Source organism: Hyperoodon ampullatus (assembly GCF_949752795.1).
Source record: "Hyperoodon ampullatus genome assembly, chromosome: 11".
Taxonomy (NCBI): domain Eukaryota; kingdom Metazoa; phylum Chordata; class Mammalia; order Artiodactyla; family Ziphiidae; genus Hyperoodon; species Hyperoodon ampullatus.
Window position 1 is genome coordinate 60,310,153 of NC_136924.1, and position 17,740 is coordinate 60,327,892.

Here is a 17,740-nt window from a genome sequence, read left to right on the forward strand (position 1 = left end):
TTGAGGTCCTGCTGACGTCAAGGTCTCCTTGCAGCTCCAGGTCAGATCTAGTCCTGGAAGTAGTTCCTGTCACACAACAGTCCCACAATCGCCCCAACAACCTTGCTTCCTACCCAACTCCCGAAGCACCAGGAAGTGAAACAAAGCCCCGTGCCTCCAACTCACCCTTGTCCCTCTCATCCCATCCCCCAGCGTTCCACTTCCTCCTCCTCCTTTTCACCTTCCATCTCCTATCCTAAAGGGCTCCCAGAATGGGAACCAGAGGCGGGAAAAGCATGGGAGACATTATACAAAAGTGAGGTGAGCTCCCCTACCCCCACCCCACCCCCAATTTCCTTATTTCATTTGTATTCACCAGTGTAAGGAGAGGCAAACCATTTCTCACTCAAACTGAGGTAACCTCTCTGATGCTGCAAATGTTTTATCCAAAGGGTGGATTTACCGTAGAGTCATATTTGAATCAGAGGTTTCATTGGGCAGTTTTGAATAGTCCTATGGGAAGGGAGACCTCTATCGAGGGTGTTTCTCAGAGAAAAAGGGTCAACCTCTTGGAAAGGCTTTGGGAGCCATCTGTGTGGTCATCCATGGCCTCATTCTGACGTCCAGATTGTCCTGGGACCCTCCACTGGGGTTGGGGCAGTCCCAGATTTGGACCACCTTCCACTCCCACGCCCAACTTCACAGTCTCAGCTGTTTCACTGAATGTTGCATCAGGGATGGTGATGAAATCAGTGTCAGCGGATTTTACCCATGGATGCAACAGGCTGAAGGACCAGCCAGGGTCATTGACACTGTGCACCTTCAACTACCCAGAACCCTGGACTTTCTAGCCATGGTGAAGGGCTGGGTGCTGGAATATCTCAGTTGGATTTCTAGCCCTTGCTTACACTGGTGTCCCCCACCCCCAAATCACCTGAAACTCACAGAGCCCAAGAAACTTGGGCCACTAAGGTTGAGGAATCAGATGGTTCTTAGCAACAGCTCTTTCCTTCTAACAGCCCTCCTAGCCTCCAGAGTGAGGCCTGAAGTGAGGGAGCAATAACACCTTATACCGAACTTATGTGGTTTCCCAGTTCACAAAGTGCCTTCATGTCCATTGTCTCCCAGTGAAAATATCACCGTTCCCAACAGAGACTAAGAAGCCCCCTTATTCTTAGACTGAGGGCATCAGGTGGGAACCAAACTTCATTCCAAACTGAGCTTGCCATCCTATTGGGAGATAAATGAATGCTTCTGTTTTGATTTTTACTCAGGCGGTGGGGGGTGAGGAAATTAGGTTTGAAGGGAGGGAAGATATAGCTTAGAGAGGCAAAAAGATGAGGGAAAGGTTAAGCAGGAAGGAACTTGAGACTAGATTCATTTAAATATTCGTTACTCCCACCCCACCCCCTTCTACAGCCTCTTTGATTCCTGGAGAGCATTACACGTAAGTCCCATCCCAGGCCTCCAGTCACGGCAACCACACGACTCATTTCCCCTGGAACTGAGGCTACTTACCTGGGCTCCCCACGGAGGGAGATGATGCAGGGAGGGGAATCCCACCTGCTGTGAGTCACCTGCTAGTATAAAGGGCGGGTCTTACAATGCAGGGAGCTTAAAAAGAGACTCAGAGACAAGGGGAGAAAATCTACAGGAAGCAGCTCAGAAACTCGGAGAACGACAGAGGGAACCAAACCAGAGACGCACAGAACAGAGAGAATCAGGCTCAGAGCAAGGGGAAGTGGACAGAGATTCCACAGGGACTGCAAGGCACAGAGCCAGCCAGATCTGAGAAGCAGGCAACGAGATGCTGGGGAGCAGAGCTGTGCTGCTGCTGCTGCTGCTGCTGCTGCCCTGGATTGCTGGGGGCCGGGCTGCGCCTGAGGGCAGCAGCCCTGCTTGGGCTCGGGGCCAGCAGCTCTCACAGCAGCTCTGCATGCTGGCCTGGAGTGCACATCAACCAATGGGACATGTGGTGAGTGGCAGCCTCTGGGACCAAACAGGAGCCTATCCAAGCCCTCCAAGGCTGCAGTGGAAGACTCTGTGGCCTAGGGTGGAAGCTGGAGGGTTGAAAGCCATCAGAGGGTAAGAGAGGACAGGGGAGTGGGGTTCCAGGGAGAGTCACAGCCTGAGGATCCAGGTGGGGTTTGAAAGTACTTATTTCTTTACTCTTCCCACCCCTTCTCCATTCCAGGATTTACCAAGAGAAGATGATGATGAGACTACAAATCATGTCCCCCATATCCAGTGTGGGGATGGCTGTGATCCACAAGGACTCAGGGACAACAGTCAGGTATTAAGAGGAGGCTGGGCCGCAAGGAAGAGGGCACTGGGGACAGAGCTGGACACCATGGTGAATTAGTAAAAGTTTATCTGTCCTTGTCCATTCAGCCTGCTATAACAACAAACCATAGCTTCAGTAGCTTATAAACAACAGACATTTATTTTTTATTTTAAAAAATAAATTTATTTTTAAAAGTTTTATTTATTTTTGGCTGTGTTGGGTCTTTGTGGCTGCGTGTGGGCTTTCTCTAGTTGCGGTGAGCGGGGGCTACTCTTCGTTGCAGTGTGTGGGCTCTATTGCGGTGGCTTCTCTTGCTGCAGAGTATGGGCTCTAGGCACGTGGGCTTCAGTAGTCGTGGCACACAGGCTTAGCTGCTCCGCAGCATGTGGGATCTTCCTGGACCAGGGCTTGAACCCGTGTCCCCTGCATTGGCAGGCGGATTCTTAACCACTGTGCCACCAAGGGAGCCCACAACAGACATTTCTCTCTCACAGTTCTGGAGGCTGGAAGTCTGAGATTAAGGTGCCAGCATGGTTGAGTGAGGGCCCTCTTCAGGTTGCAGACTTCTTGTCTCCTCACATTGTGGAAGTGATTACAGAGTTCTGTGGGTCTCTTTTATAAGAGCAATAATCCCATTCTTGAGGGCTCCATCCTCATGACCTAATAACCTCCCAAGGGTCCCACTTCCTAATACCGTCACATGGGGATCAGGGTATCAAAATATGAATTTTCTGGGGACGCAAACATTCATATCACAGCCGTTTCTAAGAATGGCAAATATCAGGTGGGTCTTTGGTGGAGTAATTAGAAGGTATCTTTTCTTTTCCTTTCTCTTTTCTTTCCTTCCTTCCTTTTTTCTCTTTCCTTTCTTTCCCCTTCTTTTTCTCTTTCCTTCCTTTTTTCTTTTTCTTTCTTCCTCTCCCTCTTTTTTGTTTTTGGTGGTTTTTTTTTGGCTGCGCTGAGCGGCATGCGGGATCTTAGTTCCCCAACCTGGGATCAAACCCATGCCCCCTACAGTGGAAGCATGGAGTCTTAACCACTGGACCACCAGGGAAGTCCCTGTATCTGTTTTCTTTCACTGCTTTCTTTTCTCCCCAGTCCTGCTTGCAAAGGATCCACCAAGGCTTGGTTTTTTACGAGAAGCTGCTGGGCTCAGATATTTTCACAGGGGAGCCTTCTCTACTCCCCGATGGCCCTGTGGGCCAGCTTCATGCCTCCCTACTGGGCCTCAGGGAACTCTTGCAGGTATGAACTAGGGGCCTGGAAAAGTGGGGCTTGCAGGTGTCAGAGACAGGGCCTGGCGGGGGAGTGAAGGATCTAGAGTCCTCTCTGATTGTGTCCTGTGTCCTTTCAGCCCGAGGGTCACCACTGGGAGATTGAGCAGACTCCAAGCCCCAGTCCCAGCCAGCCGTGGCAGCGCCTCCTTCTCCGCCTCAAGATCCTTCGCAGCCTCCAGGCCTTTGTGGCTGTAGCTGCCAGGGTCTTTGCCCATGGAGCAGCAACTCTGAGCCCCTAAGCCAGCAGCTTAAGGATGGCACCCAGACCTCCACGGCTCAGCAATGCTAAGATGAATTTATCAGCCTAGACACCTGTGAGCCAACAAGTTAATCAGTCCATTAATTTTAAAAGGACTTGCTCTGTTGAAAAATTACCAATACTGACTGACTTATGCTGACCTAGAACAGGTTGAATATTTATTACATGGGAAGGGAAATTTTGGGATTATTTATCATCATGGCAGCAGTTTGGGGAGGAGGATTATTTATTATATTTATACTGAATTATGCACTTTTTTCAATAAAGACTTATTTATGTGGATATCTAAGTCTAATTTCTAGGCTTGTTGGTAAAAAGAAACAGAACGGAAAAGTAGGGCCAAAGGACTACAAAATGCATCCTTCTACTCTGCAGGGCTATAGTGGAGAGGGATCTTTCCTCTTGACCCCTTAGTATATAGAGTAACCGTGATCTTTTTGGCCTTAATCCCTACATGGCTAAGCAAGCTGAATGAGATTACAAGGGACTGTGATTAGGAAGTGGGGGTCCTAAGTGTGGCCCTCTCTTACTCCCTGACCCAGGGCTTCCTTCCCTGCTTTCCCGGCCAAGAGTGTATTTGGCCAAAGACAGGAGTTCTGAATCACTGCAGGATCAGAAGTCAGAGCTGTTTTGAGCAGAAAGGGCACTCCAGGAACATGAAGTAGGCACCCGGTTAGTCTTATCAGCTACTGAAATGTTGAAAGCCTTCCACACTGGAAAGAAGCCACTGCCCTGAGCCCTCCAAGTACCTCCTAACTGTTCTGGCCTGCTCTCAAGTTCCTATACCTCCCAGCACAGCAGGCAGCCTCCAGGCTCCTAGCTGGAGCTATGGGTAACATCTGTTCTGATTCATTGGTGCCTGTTCCTTACCCATATTATGCTTCTATCTCTCACTCCAAATCCCACGGTTAACCCAGTTTAGAAGAAGCACATGCCTGATTTCCCATCCTTGGAGAGCAACATCATGATGTGAGAGGTAGGAGGGGCAAAATATATGGAAAGAACAGAGAAAATGTAGTTTCTAGTAGTCAGAAGGAATCAAGGGCCCATCTGTGTAGAAATGGCTGGAAGGGAAGACGTAAGCTTCATCCATGGTGTTCTGGCCAGCCAACAGTGGGTCACCATTTGGCATGATTTCTTCAATCTTCATGCTGTTTCTGAAGACTAGATAGTCCAGAGAAAGAAGTCAGGCCCTGATCTTAGGCAAGGAGTTCCCAAAGCAGCAGGTAAAGTGAGAGAGGATGGCAGCAGAGGCCTAGACAGGGCCTCAGGGGGGCACTTAGGTGGGGCGGGGGAGGCGTGTGTATTTCCTAATAAAAGGAATCACAGGGAAATAAGCCTTTCTCCAATGAGGAGCTCAGAACTCAGTCTTTTCCTGTAGTGGGTGAGGGAGGGGAGCTGGGAAAGGGAATGTGTCCCCTCTTCCCTAGCCCCATCTCATCACTTACTTTCCATGTCTTCAGTGTTCAAGTGTCTCAGATCATGGGGCAAATCCGGCTCTGGCAGTGGCTGTGAAATAGGCTCTGGAATAGGCTCCAGCTTCAGTCCTGGTCCCAGATTTGGCTCTGGGACTCTCTGTGACACCTCGCCTAGTGTGGGCTCCAGCACGGGCTCCAGAGTGGACTCCAGCACAGGCTCCAGAGTGGACTCCAGAGTGGACTCCAGCACAGGCTCCAGAGTGGACTCCAGCACAGGCTCCAGAGTGGACTCCAGCACGGGCTCCAGAGTAGACTCCATCACGGGCTCCAGAGTGGGCTCCAGAGTGGACTCCAGTGCTGGCCCCAGATCCAGCCCTGCCTCCAGCAGTGGCTCTAAGTCCAGGCCCGGCCCTGGCTCTGGCCCTGGTGCCAGCCCCAGATCCAGCTCGAATGACTCCAGTTCTGGCTCCAGCTTAAGCTCCGGCAGTTGTTGCAGCTCATCCACCTGTCTGGATACCCCAATACAGACAAAGGAGCAGGGCTCAGTTGTTTAGGTAAAGTGGGGAATGGTAGAGAAAGCAGAGGCTATCTCTCTAGTCTAAAAGGCAATAGAACAGAGGGCTTAAGGTTAACCAGAGATTTAAATCCTATCATTTACTAGTTGGGTGACCTTAGGCAAAGTGACCTAACCTCTCTGAGCCTCAGATTTATCATCTGTAAAAAGGGAACAACAATACCTCATAATACTTGAGAGGCAGTAAGATGGTTAAAAGCAGGGCTTTGAAATTTGACAGACCCGGATCATTGATTAGCCATGTACCTTAGGCATGCCACTTCACCACACTAAACCTCAGGTTCCTCAGATGAAAACAGTAATAACAGTATCTTCTGCCTCATAGGACAATTATGAAGATTCAATAAATGAGAAAATGAACACAAAGCATTTAGCCCAGTGCCTGGAACATAATAAACTTTCATTAAATGTGGCTGTTATCATTCATTACTGGCTCAAATGGGTTCTCATAAGGATTAAATTTAAAAAATGTTCTAGGGCTTCCCTGGTGGTGCAGTGGTTGAGAGTCCGCCTGCCAATGCAGGGTTCATGCCCCGGTCCGGGAAGATCCCACATGCCGCAGAGCAGCTGGGCCCGTGAGCCATGGCCGCTGAGCCTGCGCGTCCGGAGCCTGTGCTCCGCAGCCGGAGGGGCCGCAGCGGTGGGAGGCCCGCGTACAGCAAAAACAAACAAACAAACAAACAAAACAATGTTCTAAAAAAATCTAGTACCATGCTTGGCATTAAGTAGATGTCCATTAACATCAATGATTATGACTATTATTATCAGGGAACCCCTGTGGAGACAACCTAAACAGAGAGGAGAGAGACTAAAAGAGTAGGAAACAAACCTAGAGGGCTGGGGAGTATGGGTCAGTAGAAAAGAAGGCTGGAGAGACCGGAATTGGGCAGGTTTGGGTCACTATATCAGCCAAAAAGAGTTAGGGAAGACGGGCAAAGAGTTCACATCTCACCTGTTAGAGACCACAATGAGCTTACGTTTCAGGTATTTCTTCCGTTCCTGGAGATTAACTATGGGGGACAGACACAGGAGGCAGGGGAGGTCAATAGATTGGACACAGAGCCCCAGGGTCCCCTAGTGCAGGAGTCCGGACAGTCATGTCTCCCTACTAACTAGCAGTGTCCCACAGACAGAGCCCTTAACTTCTTTGGATATCAGTTTTCCCACGTTGAAAGGAAAGAGTTGGATTTGTGGATGCCTGTGGATCCCTGCACTCTACCAGTGAAGTGTATCAATGCTTCTCACCTTTCTCCTGGGAGTAGCATCCAAAAGCCTCATCCCGGGGGATTCGTGGGTAGAGGAAGCACAGTGGGTTCTCAGGTATGTTCTCCTCAGTGAGCAGCTGGTACTGGCTGATGATTTTGGTCAGCGGGAGTGACTGCAGCACCTCCTTGGTGAAGGGCTGCACAGAGTAGATGAGCACCTTATCTGGAGAGTGGATGCAGGAACAGGCAGGCTTGAGGGAAGAGGCTGGGCCTGGGAGCTCCCCACCCTGGCTGCCCAACCACAAATCTGCTGAGGGATTCAGGAAAGAGCCAGGGAAGCCAAGGGCAGGCAGAGGGGTAGCAAGAGAGGCTGTGGAAACAGGAGGGCAGGGCAGCTGACCATCATCTTGGTGTTCCACCCAGGAGCAGGTAATGCCCCCTTCCAACGTTTCACTGAAGCGCAGCAGAAAGGTGCCGGAGATGGTCTTCTTCAGCAGCCGGCGCTCCTGGCTCCGGCTTACAAAGCCCATGATGTGTCTACAGCACAGAGAGCAACTGTGAGGCCCTCCCGCCTCCTGCTCCCCTTGTAGAGGGACAGACTGCCAGGTCTGGGCCCTGGCTCTGCCACCTTGTTACAAACTGTTCCATGTTGGCCAAGTCATTTCACTTTACTGACAATATCCACCTGCCAGGGTTGGAAGAGGTGTGAAGCTGCGGTGAGGTCACACAGATGAAAAGCACCTTGTAAAAGGCAAAGTGCTACACAAATGGGCAGGCAGTGTGGTGAAAAGAGCATAGGCGTGAGGTCAGACAGGCCTCGGTTTGAATCCCAACTCTGCCCCTGGTGTAAGTCCTTTAACCTCTCTTGAGCTTTCATTTCCTCCCTTGAGGGTGGCAACACCCATCGCCCAGCAGGGTTATAAGGATTACGTGAGAGAATTCATAAAAAGCACCCCGCAGGCTCTGGAACACAGTGGATGCTAGACAAATACGGGCTAGGAGACTATTACTGCAAACGTGAGGGGGTATGACCTGGCACCGGGTTCTGCTCTCTCCCCCTATTTGCCACATGAGGGCGCACAGAGTCCACTCTCAAGCACAGAAAGGCGGCAGGGAAGAGAGGGAGGCTGACCAAGGCCTTACCCATCGTTCCAGAGATCCTTCAGGTGGTCATGTACCAGGTCCAGAATTTTGTCGAGCCATGTCCAGAATGGTAGCTTGCCAGGGGGGCTCTCTCGCTGAAGGAGGAATGGAAAGGCAGGAAGAGATGTGGAGCTGCCCTGGGTGTGGGGAAGGACTAGTAATTGGACGGGGGCCAAGGTCTAGCTGCACAGGATGCAGAGGGTTACCTTAATGAACTGGGCCCAGGACAACAAGGCACCCTCAGTCTTGGAGTTTTGCCCTGTGGGCAGACAGACAGTTCAGATGACAGAAGAGGCAGGGCCACGGGTCCTGGGACAGTAAGGATGGAGGGCGGGGGCAGACAAAGGCTAGGGAAAGGCTGAGAGAAAAGAAGGTCTGTACCAAACAGCTTGTCCCGCAGCATGCCAAGCTGGGCTGAGTCGAGGCCTCGGCCAACGTAGGAGGAGAACTGCCAACTGAGAGCAGGGCCCAGCAAGTCCCAGGGGGCCTTGGCGGGGCTGGAGAAGAACTGCTGATTCTGCAGAGGTAGGAAGGGACAGGGTGCCTCAGAAGCAGTGCCCTCCCACCAAGCTTCCACGCCCCTCCTTGCCACCCTTCACCTGTTGGCCCCCACCTTCTACCTGGGGGTCTGAGCTGAGCAGATTGAACCAGAGAACTGAGGCCCAGGCAATTGAGAGTTGGTTCATGTTAGAAATAATCACCACAGGAAGGGTGTCCGTCTGGGGAGGAGACAGAAATCACAGAAGAGGGATGTGATGTTTCCAGCTGTAGACATCTGGTAAGGGCCAGACAATATCCCACCCTGAGAGGCTTCTGCTTAACCCCTCCTTAGGTCTTCCCACAAACGCACTCCATTTTCACTCACTTTCAGTTCCTGCTTCAGACCCTGGTAGGTGTATCTGACTGTGAAGCTGATAATATGCAGTTCCTCTGTCACGGCTAGCAGCCCCTGGGACAGCAGAAGACACAGTGATCAGCGTGCCCTTTGGTAAGTTCCTCCTGCCCCCCAACCCCCTGTCCAGGCCTCACCTTATTGCTGCCCTTTCCTGAACTACCTGAACGCTGCTCCACCAGTGTCTGTGAATTGAGGGGAGGGAGAGAGAATGCCAGAGCAAGGACCCCAGGGTCCCTGGAACCCTTGCTTTGCCCTCAGGACTTCCCAAGGCCTGGGAACTTCCTCCAGCTTGTTCGATTGGACTACAACCTTAAGATACCATCCCTTCTTACCAGGTAGCCGAAGTCCCAAATTAAGCCCTGACTCTGCCCTTTCTCAGGAGTCAAAGTTTTCTGGTTTGAGGTCAGAATGTTGAACTTCCGGAAGCTATTCCAAGGAGGAAGAAGATATATGCAGGTCAGGAGCAGAGTTATTCTAAAAACTCAGCAGGAAAATAACAAAAGTTCCACTTCATTTCAGACCTCCCCTTCTCCCTCTGTCCATACACCACCCAAATCAACCTCCTCCTTGTTTGTGTCCCCATCAGGGCTGCCACATGTGATGATACAGGTGATGCAATGCACAAAAGTTTGCAGTGTCCTTGTCAGGCACCTACCCTTGTGATTCAGGAGGATTTCTGTAAAGAAAAAAAAAAAATGACTGGGAAGCAGAATAGTGTAGAAGTTAGGAATTTGGTCTGTGGAATCAGACAGACCCGGGTTCAAACCCAAATCTGCAGCTCACCAGCTATGTGGCCTTGCACTAGAGACATAAATTATCTGAACTTGTTTCCTCATTTGAATAGTGCATTGGTAATATCTAACTCATGGGGTTCCTGTGACAATTTTAAATTGGGTACTTGACAAGCTACATGTCACATAGTTAGCACTCAACAAAAGAGATGAGCCATTTCTATGAGGTAGGAATGGAAGGGAAAAGAACACAGTCCCAGGGCCCTGTTGTAAAGAGTAGGTGCCTCCTCCACCCCACCACCCCACTTCCTGGCCACCCCTTGGTCCCACCCTTCACCTGCCCCAACTTACCTGTCAATGGAGACTTCTACAGTCAGTGACTCATTGCCTTCCTGGAGTCTCACCAGCAGCCTGCAGGGGAGGGAGGCAGATGGGGGAAAGTGGTCAACTCCAATCTCCTGGATAGACCAGGTGTTTGAAAAAAAACAAGGGAAGAGATTAGAAGAGGTAAGGAGATTGAGGGGAAAAGAGAGAAGAAACAGCCAAGAGTGGGAAGATTTGTAAAACCAGAAAGCATCAGTGCCAGGGCTGGTAAAAGGAAGCAGGAATGAGTTCTGAAATGCCAACCTTGTTCGGACGGTGAACTTGCTCCCAGTCTTGAGGATGAGGGGTCGATGGGGAGTTTGGGGCATGCAGGGCTGGGTTTCTACTACAAAGGCTCTGGGGGGATGTGGAGAGAATATATAGAGGTCAGTATCTCTAAGAATGGCTCCCCTTGTCCCTTCCCTCTGGCCTCCCTCGAGGTCCCTCCCTGGCCTCTAGACCTGTGGAGCACGCGATGTAGCAGCTCTGTGACCTGGGCCTTCCGCAGATCCACCCCTTCGATCAGAGGGTCCCCCTGATAGGTGACCATGTGACTCAATCCCTTTAGCTCCTTCAGCAGCTGCTGCAGATGAAACAACAGCTTTGCTCCAGCTGTGAACCTGGGTGACAGAATCCAAGGGAGAAAGAATCCATCAGTTTCCTGGAATCCCCAAACAGGCTCCAAGAGCTCCCCTTTAACTATGTGGAAAGTCAGAAACTGATTGGGACAAAAAAGAATCCAGGAAGCATGTGAAAGATTTTTCAACTTTTTTCATAACCTAAGGAATGAATATCAAAGCCACTTTCACATATAAAATTGATAAAAGATTTATTAACATAATAAAGCTAACTTTCACATGATGCTTGATATGTACTTTTTTTTTTTTTTTTTTGTGGTTTGCGGGCCTCTCACTGTTGTGGCCTCTCCCATTGCGGAGCACAGGCTCTGGATGTGCAGGCTCAGCGGCCATGGCTCACGGGCCCAGCTGCTCCGCGGCATATGGGATCTTCCCGGACTGGGGCACGAACCCATGTCCCCTGCATCGGCAGGCGGACTCTCAACCACTGCGCCACCAGGGAAGCCCCCTTGATATGTACTTTTTGTTCTAAGTGCTTCATACATCTTCATGCATAGGGTTAATTCTTACAACAACCCTATGAGGTAGGTACTATTATTATCCCTATTTTACAGATGGTAAAGCTGAGGCATAGAAAGAGTAAAGTGACTTGCTCAAGGTCATAAAACTAGTAAGGGATGAAGTTGTATGTGTTTTACTGTCTATATAATAAGAAATAATAATAAAAGGCAATATGGTAACAGGAAAACAATTATCCACTACATAAGAGCAAACATTGGGATAGCAGTTTGGAACTATTTTTTTAAAAAGCTTCAGGGTACTTCCCTGGTGGTCCAGTGGTTAAGACTCCACGCTTCCAATGCAAGGGGCGTGGGTTCAATCCCTAGTCGGGGAACTAAGATCCCACATGTTGCGTGGTGTGGCCAAAAAATATATAAAAAATAAAAATAAAAAGCTTCAAAAAATGTATATACATTTTACAGTATTCCATTTCTAAGATATATCCTAAGGAAATAATCAGACAAACAAATGGACAAAGACAGATGTTCATAGTTCGTAGCTTTGTTTTCTGTAATAGAAAAATTAGAAACAATTGGTATTGGGTATATAAATTATGGCATATTGACATCACGGAATACTATGCAACCATTAAAAATAATGATATAGACACAAAGTTTTAACAAGAAAAAATTTTCATAAACATTAAATTTAAAAAATTACAAGATAGTATATATATAATCTGAGTTCTGTTTAAAATAGATGTATATTTGTGAATATGCACAGGGAAAATCTGGAAAAATGTATTCAAAAGCATTAACAGGGGACTTCCCTGGTGGTCCAATGGTTAAGACTTCACCTTCCAATGCAGGGGGTGTAGGTTCGATCCCTGGTCGGGGAGCTAAGATCCCACATGCCTCATGGCCAAAAAACCAAAACATAAAACAGAAGCAATACTGTAACAAATTCAATAAAAACTTTAAAAATGGTCCACATCAAAAAAATTTTTTAGGCTTCCCTGGTGGCGCAGTGGTTGAGAGTCCGCCTGCCAATGCAGGGGACATGGGTTCGTGCCCCGGTCCGGGAAGATCCCACATGCCGCGGAGCGGCTGGGCCCGTGAGCCATGGCCGCTGAGCCTGCGCATCCGGAGCCTGTGCTCCGCAACGGGAGAGGCCACAACAGTGAGAGGCCCGCGTACCGCAAAAAAAAAAAAAAAAAAAAAAAATTTTTTTTGATGCATTAACAGTGGTTACCTCTGAACGATCAGATTATGCACATGGGTAATTTTTACTTTTTTTCTCTTTTAAGTTTTCTGAAATTTTTCCAATTAGTATATTTTATATTTACAATCAAAAAAAGAAATAAAGCTCTTTGTATTAAAAACAATGAAACAAAAGAACAACACAATAACAGCACCACCAACAAGAAAAGGTATTGGGTTGGCCAAAAAGTTCGTTCAGTTTTAAGTAAAAACAAAAAACACATTTTTCATTTTCACCAAGAATTTTATCAAACAACGCATTCACTAACCGAACGAACTTTCTGGCCAACCCAATATATACTTTAACCCAGGAATATCATTTCTGATAACTTACATTACAGAAATAATTGGAGATGTAAATAAAGATGGAGCTATGAGGTTATTTACTGCAGCACTGTTTAAAATAGCAAGAAATCACTCACAGGCCATAATTTGCCAACCCCTGTACAAAATGATGAATACACGTGCAACTGTAATGTAAATACTTACCCTGTACCCTAAGCCCTATATATCTGTTTTCAATTTATCTGAACAGTGGTATATTTTTAATTTTTTATATTAATTTTTATTGGAGAATAGTTGCTTTACAATGTTGTGTTACTTTCTGCTGTACAGCAAAGTGAATCAGCTACATGTATACATATATTCCCTATTTTTTGGATTTCCTTTCCATTTAGGTCACCACAGAGCACTGAGGAGAGAGTTCCCTGTGCTATACAGTAGGTTCTCATTAGTTATCTATTTTATACATAGTATCAATAGTGTATATATGTCAATCCCAGTCTCCCAGTTCATTCCACGGGTGCCCCCACCATGGTATATTTTTAATAGTTTAAATTATAATAAATTTTCTCATGACAAAGTATCTAAATAATAGGTATCTTTCAAATATGTTGAAGGACACATTAGTTATTTTTTTCTACATCACAATAAAATTAATATAAAATAAGGAGCTTACTGGAAAACACATAAAGAAATTTGTTTAGGGCTTCCCTGGTGGCGCAGTGGTTAAGAATCTGCCTGCAAATGCAGGGGACACAGGTTCAAGCCCTGGTCCGGGAAGATCCCACATGCCGTGGAGCAACCAAGCCTGTGAGCCACAACTGCTGAGCCTGCGTTCTAGAGCCCAAGAGCCACAACTACTGAGCCCACGTGCCACAACTACTGAAGCCCGTGCGCCTAGAGCCCGTGCTCTGCAACAAGAGAAGCCACCAAAATGAGAAGCCTGTGCACCGCAATGAAGAGTAGCCCCCGTTCACCACAACTAGAGAAAAGCCCGCACTCAGCAACGAAGACCCAAGGCAGCCAAAAAAAGAAAAAAAAAAAAAGTATCATGCGTAGGGACTTCCATCATGGTCCAGTGGTTAAGACTCCACCCTTCCACTGTAGGGGGTGCAGGTCTGATCCCTAGTTGGGGAACAGTCCCACATCCCATATGCTATGTGGCATGGCCAAAAGATGCAAAAAATAAAAGTATCATGGGCATGGGTAAATATGATATATTGCTAAGTTAAAAAAAAAAAACAAACCCACAGACCTCAAAATAGTATGAACAGTATGATTCAATTTTTGTTTAATAATATTATAGTAGCTACATCTGGATATTAAGGTAACTGGTAATTTTTTTTGGCATTATATTCATTGCACTAAAAAAAGGTAAAACGATATTTCTCGGGTGATTAAGCAGGAAGGAGAAATCGGATTGTGGATCAATTCATTACTTTCCCCAAAGCAAAGACTGGGCTCTGGGCTCCCTGAGTGGTGAGAATGAAGAGCAGAGCATAGCTGCAGTCAGACAAGGGAGCTGGGATCATTCTGGGAAGCAGAGATTAAGGAGGGCAATATCTCGTCATACACAGGGCATTATAACCTACAAAGCACAGTGGGTAGTTAGGACTAGGGCCAGGTGAGCACGAGGGTGGGAGGTGCCTCTCACCACTTCTCCAACTGCTCCAATCCTCCAGCCGGGGGGCCTCCAATGCAGGCTTTCTGCTGCTGAACTTTCCACTCCTCCAACTTGGGCAGCAGTAGCTCAATTAGGGTAGTTAATCGGCCTAGCAGTGCTTTGGAGGCATCTAGCACCTCCTATGAAAGACATAAAGTGAGTGCTGAGAGCCTCTCACCATCACCCTCCACCATTCAACCAGTGATGAAGAGACAAAGAAGCCAAGGCTAGAGGCCAGGGCGCCTGATGCCTCATTTTCCCCAGTTCCCTGCTGCCCACTCCCTCTGTCCTCTGCCACCCACCTTTCTCCTTCTGTCCAGTTCATTGAGCGTTTCCTGCAGAATGTCCTGCTGTCTGGTCTGATGGGGGTCCAAAGAGGGTGTCCTTGCTGGATGGCAGGAGCAGGAGTGAGACAAATGCTCAGACCTAGGGCTCCTCCCCCTCTCCTTCCCAGCCCAGACCTCAGCCAGAGTCAGGAGTGGGGAGTTCTGAAGGGGAACCAACCAAAGCACAGGCACCTCTGGGCCCTCATGCAAATTCTGAATGGTCTTGCTAGAACCAGAAGCCCACTCAATCTGCTAAGGCAGTTTCCCAAGCATCCCCTCCAACATTCACTAGCTGTCCCTCAGCTACACCTCCAGCCTGACCTCTACAACATACCCTGGCACCTCCAGCTTTGCAATGGCAGCAGGACTGTAACCAGCAAGATGCAGCCGAAGGTCATTATTGCTTACTGGGGCTTTCCCCTTCTGCTCTATTCTACCCTTGGCCTCCCAGTAGGCTTCTTTCTCCCACCCCTCAATGTGCTTTCTACCTGAGGTCTGGATCTTATATCGGAAGCAGAAGACATCCTGCTGGTCTTTCAGTTGGCTGATGGATTTCACCAGCTTCTGCAGAGGAGATGAGACCCTGATGAGGCTGCTTCTGTGAGAGGAGGCAGGCTGAGTCCTGCCCACCCTGGCTCTTGCCCCATCTACCAACCTCCATCATAGCCTTTAATTCCAGGATCCGGGATTCAATCTCATGCTGCTGGCTCTCCCCAGGTGCTGCAAGGGCTGGTTCTCCTTGCTCCTGAAATAAGAGGCTCTGAGCACATTTCAACTCTGACATTTCATCCCTGAAATCCAGGCCTGAAATGAAACCACAGGATGTGGAGGAATCTTGTTCTGAGGCAAATTTGCTGAGTCCTTTGAAGGATCCCTCTCTACTCCAGGAGCTTTCAACATCACCACCAAATTGTTCTCACCGACTGAGCCCTCTGAGCCTGGGTCAGAATTCTTTTTTCTTCCAGAAGGAGATTAAAGATCATCTCAGCCAACTGGGTAGCACCCTGGGGAAAGGCCTGCAGTAGGAAAAGAGAAAGGATTGATTTAACTTAACTGCCATCAATGAACTACCACCTCAGGCCCTCCCCACCAGTGACCTCAGTATTCTCTCCCCTTCTTCAGGGTCCCAAGCCCTACCCCTTTTCACCACTGGTCCCCCAAACCTAGCCTCTTTCCAAATAGGTCATCTATGTCCTTCTCTCTGCCAGTGGTCTCCCAAGTCCAGACTCTGTCCCATTTTCCCCAGATCTTCCCCTGTTCTTTGAACCTCCAGGTCCTGTTCCATGTTCCATACCCTAAAACGTACTCCTCTACACTCAGCTGCCGTTCCTACTTTGTTATTCCTGGCTCCTCCAAGTACCTGAATGTCCCGATAGAATTTTCGCAAGTTGTGCTGTAGCAACAAACACTCAGGGTCCTGGCTGCAGCGGCTACACTCATAGTTCAGTTGGTCCAAGAAGTGGAAGAACAGCATATTAGCCTTGGCCTCATCATTGCCCAGTGCAGCTTCCTGCCTAGGGACCAGGAAGGACAAGGATTAGTATCTCTGTGGGGTTGCTACTATCTTGAGGCCTTCCAACCCCTTCCTGCCCTTGGTGTCTCCAGGATCCTGGGGGCTCAGAAGAAAGAAATCATTTTCCTCATCCCCCCAACTTCCTGAAGGCCTCACCAGTTCTGATCTTCAATCCAGACAGACAAGTACTGTCGAATGTCCACCGGCAGGAGGCTATTTGAATAGAGCTGGTGCAGCTGATCCTGAAATGGGCTGTCAAGATTCTGCAGCATCTCCCACTGCGCCATTTGGGGTCTGAGCCTGAAGGATGCAGGTTCCCAATTGGAAATTTTGCTGGACTAAACCATCCACAGTCTCGTGATTGTTTATTAGTACAAATTTTTAAAAATGTTTAATTATACAAGTAAGAAAAAATACAGAAAAAAAGTAAAGTCTAGATTGACCCTACTCCCAATCTTGGTCCCTTTTCCTCCTCTCTAGAAGTAACCAATATTATCAGTTTGGCATATATTCTTCCAGGGAGTACTATGTAAGAGCTCCAATATGTAGGCCTTTTTGTTTCAATGGTAATTTTCAAACACACAACAAAGTAGAGTGAGTAGTACAAGGATCATCCATGTACCCATCATCCAGCTTCAACAAACGTGTATACTTCCACAATCTCATTTCATCTATCTCCCCCAATGAATTTATTTTAAATTTATTTGTTTGTGTTTGTATTCACTTATGCTGGAGCATTTAAAGGTCAGTCTTAAGTATTTAAAAAAGGGGTTTTTTAAAATTATTTATTTATTTTTGGCCACACCGCACGGCATGCAGGATTTTAGTTCCCCCACCAGGGATTGAACCCAGTGCAGTGGAAGCGTGGAGTCTTAACCACTAGACCACCAGGGAAGTCCCAGTCTTAAGTATTTATTTCAGCATTATCCCGGCTGGCCCCAAAGCTTTATCAGAGGCTGAACCTCCTTGAAGATAAACTGCTCTCCATGTTGGAAAGAGGAGCTCCATTCTCTAGAAGATGTTTAAGATACTTAAATACTGTGTAAGGGGTCACTCAATCCCTAAGATTGTGACACTTTTATGACCTCTGTCAATCTCTGATTCTTCATGTGGATTACTAAGTTTGTGAGAAAATTCACTCAAAACTTGTTTTTGCCTGTCACCAAGCAGGCTGGGTGGAGCCCTTCTCCCTACCTTTCCCCACCCACTGCCATCTGTCTGCTTAGGAAATCAAAATTTCTTGCAGCCTGAGCCTAACAAAAAAGAATTAACACCCACTTCTGTGGTCTAAAAAAAGGTCACATGATTTTATTGCAAATCAAATGCTTGGGGTGGGAAAGATTCTTCTCCACCAGTACACGAGCTGCCTTTCTACCTCTGGGAAGTAGGAACAAGGGAAGTAAAGAATTGGGCAGGGGCTCCTACTTTTCACTTTAACCCTTTAGTAGTGCTTGACTTTTTACACTATGTACTTGTATTGCTTTTAAAAA

At 47.9% G+C, this 17,740-nt stretch overlaps 2 protein-coding genes across 5 annotated transcripts; one reads left to right on the top strand and one right to left on the bottom strand.

Annotated features, from left to right (window-relative positions):
• Positions 1 to 1,786: 1,786 nt before the first annotated feature.
• IL23A (interleukin 23 subunit alpha) lies at positions 1,787 to 4,117 on the top strand (the record flags this gene model as incomplete). Its single annotated transcript, XM_079715838.1, has 4 exons — positions 1,787 to 1,954; positions 2,174 to 2,272; positions 3,362 to 3,508; positions 3,618 to 4,117. 4 exons carry the CDS (start codon positions 1,787 to 1,789, stop codon positions 3,777 to 3,779), a joined length of 576 nt encoding a protein of 191 aa, XP_079571964.1. The 3' UTR covers positions 3,780 to 4,117.
• Positions 4,118 to 4,820: 703 nt separating this feature from the next.
• STAT2 (signal transducer and activator of transcription 2) lies at positions 4,821 to 16,552 on the bottom strand (the record flags this gene model as incomplete). 4 transcript variants are annotated; one of them, XM_079714657.1, is made up of 24 exons in its annotated part: positions 4,821 to 4,963; positions 5,248 to 5,383; positions 5,540 to 5,726; positions 6,744 to 6,801; positions 7,037 to 7,219; positions 7,397 to 7,533; positions 8,140 to 8,234; positions 8,346 to 8,398; positions 8,521 to 8,656; positions 8,760 to 8,858; positions 9,005 to 9,088; positions 9,169 to 9,216; positions 9,367 to 9,460; positions 9,690 to 9,710; positions 10,117 to 10,176; positions 10,393 to 10,485; positions 10,590 to 10,748; positions 14,403 to 14,551; positions 14,714 to 14,799; positions 15,226 to 15,301; positions 15,393 to 15,482; positions 15,658 to 15,753; positions 16,098 to 16,251; positions 16,407 to 16,552. In XM_079714657.1, the coding sequence occupies 24 exons, from the start codon at positions 16,535 to 16,537 to the stop codon at positions 4,821 to 4,823; spliced, it is 2,568 nt and encodes an 855-aa protein (XP_079570783.1). The 4 variants fall into 4 exon arrangements, with proteins under 4 accessions (XP_079570783.1, XP_079570782.1, XP_079570780.1 ...); XM_079714656.1 differs by having other exon boundaries at positions 5,248 to 5,374; positions 5,543 to 5,726; positions 16,407 to 16,537; XM_079714654.1 differs by having other exon boundaries at positions 5,248 to 5,398; positions 5,543 to 5,726; positions 16,407 to 16,537.
• Positions 16,553 to 17,740: the final 1,188 nt, after the last annotated feature.